Source organism: Microchirus variegatus (genome assembly GCF_963457635.1).
Source record: "Microchirus variegatus genome assembly, chromosome: 19".
In the NCBI taxonomy this organism is placed as follows: Eukaryota; Metazoa; Chordata; class Actinopteri; order Pleuronectiformes; family Soleidae; genus Microchirus; species Microchirus variegatus.
Genome location: NC_139820.1, coordinates 345,897 through 355,847, shown reverse-complemented (window position 1 = coordinate 355,847; position 9,951 = coordinate 345,897). Strand labels below are relative to the sequence as shown.

The following is a 9,951-nucleotide window of genomic DNA, read 5'->3' as shown; positions in this document are numbered from 1 at the left end:
ATAATTATCAACATATTTATTATATTTTATATTATTTATTATATTTTAACTGATTCTTTGAGTATTTACCTCGTCACGATCTGTGGAAGTGCTGAAGAGTCGTACTCACAACTCACGTCTTCTTCTGATGTATCTTTGCAAACTCAAGTGACCTCTGACCTCTGACTTTGATCTGAGTCAAGAGACCAAGCAGAAAAATAAGGATAAAGAATGAAAACAGAGTCGAGAGAACAGCGCCACCTGCTGGCAGCTTTAATTTGGTTCATAAAGCACGGTAACATTACATTTTATTACAGTTTGTCATTATAACTGCAACTCGTTATAAAATGACGACACGATGAAGACGATCGCACGATTGTTTTATCATGGTTTTAAAGGACAAACGTGACAGGACTGAGTCCTGGTCCAGGTTCTGGTTCTGGTTCTGGTTCTGGTTCTGGTTCAGGACCAGCGCACCAGGACTTGGTCTCCGTCCTCTATGGAGTAAAAAAAAAGTGTCTTCAGGTCGTTGTCCATTTCAAACTCCGTCTCTGACTTCTGTAAAACAATAACAACACACAGCATTTTAGCATGTTGTGTAACATGTTAGCATGTGTTAGCATGGGGCTGTAGCATGTCAACGTGTCTTAGCATGTTGTGTAGCATGTTAGCATGTGTTACCATAGGGCTGCTGTAGCTGAGTCTCAAATCTGTGGCTGGAATCTTCAGAAGTCTGTGGAGGAAACCTTTCATCTTCTGAATCATCATGGAGGCTGGAGATCGGACGACAAACACGTTAGCGACAAACACGTTAGCGACAAACTCTCGTCGCTGAATCGAAGCTCAAACTAAAAGTGTTCCAGTATTTTTACGCCGACCTGGAAGTTTCTTCTGGACGTTCTGTCGCTCGGCGTCGTCAGGAAACACAAACGTGATTTCTGACGAGAAAAAGAGAGAAAATCAGAGAAGATCAGTGACGATCAGGAACCAATCAGAGCGCAGAGAGAAGACGACTCACTTAACAGCTGATTCTTCAGAGTCATCGGCTGAGGCTTCTTCAGCTCTCCTTCTTCTGGAGCTCCGTACTCTGAAAACAAGAGCCCATTAAAGCCAGGATTAAACCCAGGAACATGAATTTATGAATCCAGGATTAAACCCAGGAACATGAATTTATGAATGCAGGATTAAACCCAGGAACATGAATTTATGAATCCAGGATTAAACCCAGGAACATGAATTTTTGAATCCAGGTTTGAACCCAGGAACATGAATTTATCCCAGGTCACAGGTGTAAACCTCATGACCTCATTTCCTGTGAGCTGATCATGTGACAGGGGGCGGGGCTTACTGACGACAAGGCTCTGGTAACGAGGATGATGACGAGCGAACTCTCCGTCGCTCTGAGCCGGCCCCCCCGCCTTTAGCCACTCCTCTCCAAACATCTTGAGGTAATCGAGCTCCGCCCCCCTCCTCTGCTCTGCAAGAACCTGGAGATGATGATGTCATAAGTCAGAGGTCATAGGTCATAGGACACACACACACAGACACACACACAGACACACACACACAGACAGACACACACACAGACACACACATTCTTGTACTTGCTGCATACTGAGGACCAGCATTTCCACTTTATAAATCAACACAATTACAAATGTCTACTTCATGAATGACATCTATAAAGAACTACTGGGTGCAGTACCATAAAATGTCTGCAGGTGGAGCCCCAGAGCAAAAAGGGCTGAAAAACGTTTTCGATTTTATTTTATATTTTAATTTTTTTTTAAATTGGGTCCAAAATTTTAAAAAAAAAATTGGGTCAAAAATTAAAAAAAAGAAATTTGGGTCCAAAATTAGAAAAAAAAAATTTGGTCCAAAATTTGAAAAAAGAAATTTGGTCCAAAATAAATTTAAAAAAAAATGGTAAAAAATTAAAAAAAAAAAATTGGGTCCAAAATTAGAAAAAAAAGAATTTGGTCAAAAATTTGAAGAAAAAAAATTTGGTCAAAAATTAGAAAAAAAAAATTTGGTTCAAAATAAATTAAAAAAAAATTGGTCAAAAATTAGAAAAAAAAAATTTGGTTCAAAATTAGAAAAAAAAAATTTGGTCAAAAATTTGAAAAAAAATTTGGTCCAAAATAAATTAAAAAAAAATTGGTCAAAAATTTGAAAAAAAAAATTTGGTCCAAAATTTGAAAAAAAAAATTGGTCCAAAATAAATAAATACAAATATTGGTCAAAAATTTGAAAAAAAAAATTTGGTCCAAAATGAAAAAAAAAAAATTTGGTCCAAAATTTGAAAAAATCAATTTCGTCCAAAATTTGAAAAAAAAAATTTGGTCCAAAATTTGAAAAAAAAAATTTGGTCCAAAATTTGAAAAAAATCAATTTGGTCCAAAATTTGAAAAAAAAAATTTGGTCCAAAATTTGAAAAAAAAAATTGGGTCCAAAATTAAAAAAAAAAAATTGGATCCACTTTTGAAAACATTTGACCAAAAATTTATGGTCCAAAAACAAATAGAGTATAGCATGTTGTAACAACCTAAGGAAGTGATTTCATTGAAAACAAAGTGAGGACCAGCCAAAATGTCCTCACTTTGTAAAAATGACCTCACTGTTGGTTAAAAACCCTCATTGGTCCTCAGTATGCCGCAAGTACAAGAACACTCACACACACACACACACACACACACACACACACACACACACACACACCTCACAGTTGTTGAACACTCTCAGTCTCTCCAGTTTAGCGATCACCAGTTGTTCAGTTGTGTTGTGATTGTTGTCTCTTGTCGTCAGACGATTGTGTCGACACGACAACTTCACCAGACTGTGGAGCTTCGACAACTCGTCCACTACACACCACTGAGGGGGGGGGGGGAGGGGGGGGAGTGTGTCTGTTAAACTGTTAAATATAAATAAAGTTATAACACACACACACACACACACACACACACTGACCTCAGAGATGTTGTTGTTGTTGACGTTGAGTTCTTTCAGATTTGGAAACATCTCAGTCTGACAACCTGAGGATAACATCTGTTACACAACTGTGTGTGTCTGTGTGTGTGTGTGTGTGTGTGTGTGTGTGTGTGTGTCTGTGAGTGTGTGTGTGAGTCTGTGTGTGTGTTTACCAGGAGCAGCGTCCTCAAACCTGATGATTGACAGTCCAGTGTTGGACAGGTTCAGCTGCTCCAGTCTGTCAATCAAAAAACATGTGAAGAAGAAACAAAGTGTCATCATGTTTTTACTGTGACTGACATTCATTCAGTGAGCAGCAGGGGGCAGTAGGGGGCAGCAGTGAGTTGTACCTGGGCAGAGCAGAGAGACACAGGACAGTTTCCTGCTGCAGAGGATTGGACGCCAAACTGAGACTGTGGACGTTCTGGAGGACATTCACTGGTCTGAGAAGACACAACAACAACACTGTCATCATCAACAACAACAACAACAACAACAACACAACAATGTCAACAACAACAACAATATAATTAATAACAACAATGTCAACAACAATATAATTATCAACAACAATGTCAACAACAACAATATAATTAATAACAACAATGTCAACAACAATATAATTAACAACAACGTAAACAACAAGACCTGACAATGTCAACAACATCAACAATGTTAACATCAACACAACAATGTCAATAACTTTAACAACAAGACACAACAACACTGTCAACATTAACAACAACATTAGCAACAACGTTAGCAACAGCAACGTCAACAACAATAACGTTAACAATAATAATAACATTAACAACAACGTCAACAACAACAACATTGTTAACAACAACGTCAACAGCAACAATGTTAACAAAAACAACAACAACGTCAACAACAACCATGTTAATAACGACAACAACAATGTTAATAACGTCAACAACAACAACACCGTTAACAATAATAACAACAACAACGTCAACAACAATGTTAACAACAACAACAGCGTAAACAACAACATCACTGTCATCGACATCAACATCAACAACATTGTCACCTCTGCAGCTCTGTGATGTTGTTCTGCTCCACATACAGCTCCTCCAGCTGTGGCCACATGGGGGCGCACTCCATGATCTGAGCAGAGAAGAGATTTGTCATCATGAGAAGAAGAATGAGTCAGCAGTTTACTATCATTCTTTTAGTGACTCAGCATGTGTGTGTGTGTGTGTGTGTGTGTGTGTGTGTGTGTGTGTGTGTGTGTGTGTGTGTGTGTGTGTGTGTGTGTGTGTGTGTACCTGAGGCCAGGTGAGGTCACAGTCGACCAGAGACAAAACTCTGAGTCGACTGAACGCTCTGCAGTGCAGTGAGGGGTCAAAGGTCAAAGAGAGTCTGTTAAAGCTGAAGAAGACAAAACAACAAACATGAGGAGGTGTTTGGTGACAACACACACACACACACACACACACACACACACACACACACACACACACCTGAGCACCAGGTGTTCCAGTCTCTCCAGTTGTCCACAGATGTCGATGACGTCATTCAAGCAGGAAATCAAAGTGCGACCCAGGTCCAACCATGTGACGTCTGATCACGCGTGTGTTAAAGCTTCATAACAACAGTCGCCACAACAACAGTCGTCATGGCAACAGTCCACAACCATGACATCACCACCGATTTGTGTTTGTTTTTCAAGGATACTGGGCGTAGTTTTACGGATCTCTCCGTTGGCGCCGGCGCCGTTTACTCCGGTATCATTGAGCAACACTGACTCCTGATTCTGTAAACTACACACACACACACACACACAGGAAGTGACCCTACGTTCACACTCAGCTCTGATGTCACACAGGAGGACAAACGTTGTACCTTCGCTCCTTGACGGCCGTCCACGTGATGGGCATCCACGTGGGCGTGTCCTCCCTCGGCCCCTCCTCCTCCTCCTCCGCGTCGCCGCGGTAAACTTGTCGCACGGCGGTGATGTAATCCACGCCGAAGTCCACCTTCGCCGGACGCACGAAGGAGCCGCCCGTTGATCGTCTGCAGGAGAAACGACCGCGTTCAACTCAATTAATGTGCGTGAAAAACGGCGAGTGGGCGTGGCTTACCTGCACGTGAAGTAGTGCACGCCGTCATGGCTGCCGTCATGTTTGCCTCTGCTGGGGTCATCCCACTCTACACCGAGCCACAGACCTACACACACACACACACACAGAAATGTCATTATTATTATTTGTCGTAATTAACATTTCACACTCACTCTCCCACACCAAAGTCACTCACTCTCCCACACCAAAGTCACTCACTCTCCCACACCAAAGTCACTCACTCTCACACACCAAAGTCACTCACTCTCTCACACCAAAGTCACTCACTCTCTCACACCAAAGTCACTCACTCTCACTCTCTCACACCAACGTCACTCACTCTCCCACACCAAAGTCCATAGAGTGATTTTAACATCACAGCACACAGGAGTTCACAGGAGTTGTTGATGGAGTTTGGACTTTGGTGTGGGAGAGTGAGCTAAAGACGTGATCGTGTGACGCAGAGTACTGACCTGGTGTCGGTGGCACCGGGCCCACGAACCGCACCGTCGCCCGGTCCGCGCCGCACAACACCCGCCTGCCCACCGCGTCCGCGGGGACCTCCGGCTCCGTGAAGTCCACTCCCATCGCGGAGAGAGAGTCTGGGAGACAGAGCGACACACTCAGGTGCTGACGTCATTTAAAAGAACGTTTCCTGTTCAATGACGTCAGCAGAGTTCATGCACGCGACACTCACCTGTGAGGGTTTAAAGAAGAAGAAGAAGAAGGTCGCGTTCAGCCGCTGATAAACATCAAACCAGAGCTAACGAAAACCGAAACGGACTGCTTTCATCGCCGGACCCGTTTCCGGGGTTACATTTGTTTTCAAACTAAAACCCACTAAGTTGCAAAAAACAACAATAAAACGAACGAAAACGTATTTATTTAAAGTCACGCACTTTAACAGTGTCTCACTTTAGCTGTGAACGTAAAATGAAACTCGAATCCACGTTAAGAGATGAAAGGAACTGTCGTGTCGCCGGGACCGTGCTCCCCGCCGGACTGTTTAGGCAGCTGCACCGCTGTGTGTGTGTGTACGGCAGAACGTGTTGACGATTCTTCGATGATGAAGTGGTGAAAACGTGAGGATTTAAAACGTGATCATTAAAATAATCTGAAGAAAATCTGAAGAAATGACGACGAAGAAGAAACTTCCGCTCAGGTTTGTTTACACAGCGATAACTGTAGCGATTCAGCGATTATTAGGCCATCGCTACGTTAAGAGTCAACTTTGTTTCCGATTCATCGATTTGTTTTGTTTTTTTAAATACATAATAAGTAAATCACGTTTGTGTGTTTTTTCAGCTTCTTAGATGTGATTATTTTCCATTAAAACAAAGAAATCATTCAAACTGAATCATTTTAGTTTGTGGACAAAAGCAACACAAACAACTGTTGTATTATTATAAATTCCCCTGGTGTTGGACTAATAATGGAATATTAATTATCATTATTATTATTATTATTATTATTATTATTAGAAGACACAAGCTCATGCTGAAACACCAAAGTCCATAGAGAAAACCAGTGATTTTAGCTCAGGGACACAGGAGCTGCTGGTCCTCTGCTGCCTCGTGTGGTCACTTTGTGTCACTGAGTTAAGTCTAAAGTAAATATTTTAAAAGCTGAATTCACTAAAATCAGTCATTGTAAGTTAGTGATGGAGGCAGCAGTGGATCAACAACTCCTGTGAACTCCTGTGTGCTGTGATGTTAAAATCACTGGTTTACTCTATGGACTTTGGTGTGGGAGAGTGAGTGGTTTCTAACAGTGAGATGTCTCTGTGTCTCTGTCCTCAGTGAGACGTCGTCCTCGTCCTCGTCCTCAGGTCAACAGTCAGCTGATTACGTGGTTGGTCAGGTGTCAGGGAGTTTGTTCCAGAAAACGTCGTCGGCGTCAGGATCTCTGTCGGGTTTGTTTGGCTCCGCCTCCTCTGCTCCAGACGCCACTCTGCTGTTTCAGCCTGTACCTGAGGTAATGTGTGTGTGTGTGTGTGTGTGAGTGTGAATGTGTGAGAGTGTGAATGTGTGAGTGTGAATGTGAATGTGTGTGAGTGTGAATGTGTGTGTGTGTGTGATGACTCACAGTGTCCTCTCTGTTCAGACAAAGTCAGAGGTCAAAGAGCAGCAGGATGAATCTCCAGAGGTCAAAGGTCAACCCAAGCAGACCAGGAAGCAGCAGCAGAGGTCAGAGGCCGAGGAGAACCTGGACAACAGGTACGTCTTTGTCCTCTCCTCTGTCTTCAGTTTTCTCCGCCCGTCTGACCTCTGACCTTTGACCTTTGACCCCTGACCTCAGGGAGAACGCCCTGCAGAAGGCAGACGAGGACGAGCAGGACGCGTCCACCAAGAAGAAGAAGAAGGTGAAGAGGACGAGGACAGAGGACATCGTCAGTGAGGCTGAACTGTGGGTGAAGAAGAGACAGAGGACAAAGTCCTGTAGAGACGAGGAAGAGGACAAGAGCAAGAGGACTGTGTTTGTGGGGAATCTACCCGTCAACTCTACTAAGAAGGTCTGTGTGTGTGTGTGTGTGTGTGAGTGTGAGTGTGAGTGTGTGTTCATCCATGTTTAAATCAGTGTTTGTGTTGTTTAGACGCTGAGGAGTTTGTTCAGAGACAAAGGAAACATCGAGTCTGTGCGCTTTCGCTCTGTGGTAAACACACACACACACACACACACACACACACACACACACACACACAGACACACACACACACTCAAACAGAGACCCACACACACTCACACTGACTCACTCACACACACACGCAGACTCACACACACACAGACACACACACACACACTCTCTCTGATGACTCTTCTGCCCCCTGCAGGTCAGAGAGGATCCGTCCATGTCTCGTAAAGTCGCAGTGATCACGTACGTCCACTTTTCTTCTTCTTCTTCTTCTTCGTTAGTTTTCGTCAAAGTTCGTTAAAAAAAGACTCATTTTTGTTTCAGACGAAAGATTCACCCGAAGAAACCGAGCGTCAACGCGTACGTGGTGTTTAAAGACGAGGGGGGCGTGGCCAACGCGCTGGAGAGGTGATGAAGACGATGATGAAGACGACGACGATGATGTTTACCAACTTTCCTTAACTGTTGTTGTTTGTGTGCGACAGGAACGGTGTGGAGATAGAGAAAGACTTTGTGATCAGAGTGGACAGAGTGACGGACAGCTCACAGGTAAGTACAGAAGCCTGACCACGCCCCCTGGTCACGCCCCCTGACCATGTGTTTTCTGACCATGTGTTTCTGGTCACGCCCCCCTGACCACGCCTACTTTTTTAATTGCAGCACGACCACAAGCGCTCTGTGTTTGTGGGGAACCTGTCGTTTGGTGAGTGACCACACACACACACACACACATGCACACAGAGAGAAACACACACACACACATGCACACAGAGAGAAACACACACACACAGAGAGAAACACACACACACACACACACGCAGAGAAACACACACGCGACTGCGCACACACACACCTACAAGACACCACACACACTCAGACAAACACACACACTTACAAGACACCGCACACATAGACTAACACATACACACAAACAGACACACTCACACACACACACATACAGACTCACACACACAGAGAGACACAAACACTCACACACACACACGTCACGTCTTCACTGTTGTTGTCGTCATTGTTGTTGTTGTCGTCATCGTTGTTGTTGTTGTTGTTGTTCAGAGATCAGTGACCTCGTGTTCCGTCGTCACTTTGAGGCGTGTGGTTCAGTGGAGGCTGTTCGTCTGATCAGAGACAAGAACTCTGGACTGGGGAAGGGATTCGGTTACGTCCTGTTTGAGGTACCACTTTGGTTTTTCACAATAAAAGAAAAGACTTTGGTATGGGAGCGTGAGTGAACGTCTCACCTGTCCGTCACAGAGCGCAGACGCCGTCATGTTGGCGCTGGAGCTGGACGGGTCATCGCTGGACGGACGCTCGATACGCGTCAAACGCTCGGTGAAGAAAGAGAAGCAGAAGAAAAGCAACAGCGACGGAGGGGCGACGAGGGCGGGGCCTGGCAGAGGAGGCTCGGGGCGAGGCAGAGGCTCCGCCCACGGCCCCATGAGGGGGGCGGGGCGGGGAAGAGGGGTGACGGCGACGCCAGGTAGAGGCCGAGGCTCCGACCACAACGCCATGAGGGGAGCGGGGCGGGGCAGAGGAGGCTCCGCCCACGGCGCCATGAGAGGAACGGGGCGGGGCAGAGGAGGCTCCGCCCACGGCGCCATGAGAGGAACGGGGCGGGGCAGAGGAGGCTCCGCCCACGGCGCCATGAGAGGAACGGGGCGGGGCAGAGGAGGCTCCGCCCACGGCGCCATGAGGGGAAACCCCATGAGGGGAGGGGGGCGGGGCAGAGGAGGCTCTGCTGGTCGAGGGTTCAAGTCTCAAGGCTCCGCCTCCTTCACAAGCCCCGCCTCCTTCAGAGGACAGATGGTGGATCCGAACAAAAAGATGAAAAAGAAAGAACGAGTGAAGAGGAAACCGAAGCCAAACAAGGACGTTCATATCTGACCTCTGACCCCTGTGACTCCGCCCACTTCTTGTTTGTCGCGTTTGAACCGGATAGAAAAACTTTAACCAATAAACAAAGAAACATTTGAGTTTGTTGTCGTTTTTGGTGTCAATTCTGAATGAATTTTGAACAGAAACAAAGTTCAGTTTTATTCAATGATTATTTTCTTTTAATAAAAAAAAAATTGAAAAGATTTTCTTAATTCATTTGTTTATAAAATGTCATAAAACATTGATCAAAGAAAATATTCGCATTTAAGAAGAAAAATCTGCTTTGAATTCAATTAAACTAATTTAAATTTTACTTCAAATAAAATCATGAAAAGTAAAATTTAGTGAACGTAAGGAAAAACTGTCGTTATTAAAATATTCATAGACTAAATAAGA

General features: G+C 44.4%; 2 protein-coding genes across 3 annotated transcripts; one reads left to right on the top strand and one right to left on the bottom strand.

Moving 5' to 3' along the window:
* Positions 1-222: 222 nt before the first annotated feature.
* On the bottom strand, positions 223-5,805 carry tbce (tubulin folding cofactor E). 2 transcript variants are annotated; one of them, XM_083905882.1, is made up of 17 exons: positions 5,722-5,805; positions 5,504-5,632; positions 5,052-5,136; positions 4,813-4,983; positions 4,645-4,730; positions 4,431-4,530; positions 4,236-4,338; positions 3,998-4,074; positions 3,297-3,389; positions 3,120-3,184; positions 2,947-3,011; positions 2,698-2,850; positions 1,328-1,466; positions 998-1,066; positions 858-917; positions 661-752; positions 223-537 (listed from the first exon to the last, which is right to left on the bottom strand). In XM_083905882.1, the coding sequence occupies exons 2-17, from the start codon at positions 5,616-5,618 to the stop codon at positions 442-444; spliced, it is 1,569 nt and encodes a 522-aa protein (XP_083762008.1). In that variant the 5' UTR covers positions 5,619-5,632; positions 5,722-5,805; the 3' UTR covers positions 223-441. The 2 variants fall into 2 exon arrangements, with proteins under 2 accessions (XP_083762008.1, XP_083762009.1); XM_083905883.1 differs by having other exon boundaries at positions 5,728-5,802.
* Positions 5,806-6,060: 255 nt separating this feature from the next.
* Positions 6,061-9,581, top strand: rbm34 (RNA binding motif protein 34). Its single transcript, XM_083905881.1, has 11 exons — positions 6,061-6,192; positions 6,830-7,004; positions 7,134-7,246; positions 7,329-7,542; positions 7,624-7,683; positions 7,862-7,905; positions 7,987-8,070; positions 8,148-8,211; positions 8,323-8,365; positions 8,737-8,855; positions 8,935-9,581. The coding sequence occupies exons 1-11, from the start codon at positions 6,164-6,166 to the stop codon at positions 9,562-9,564; spliced, it is 1,575 nt and encodes a 524-aa protein (XP_083762007.1). The 5' UTR covers positions 6,061-6,163; the 3' UTR covers positions 9,565-9,581.
* Positions 9,582-9,951: the final 370 nt, after the last annotated feature.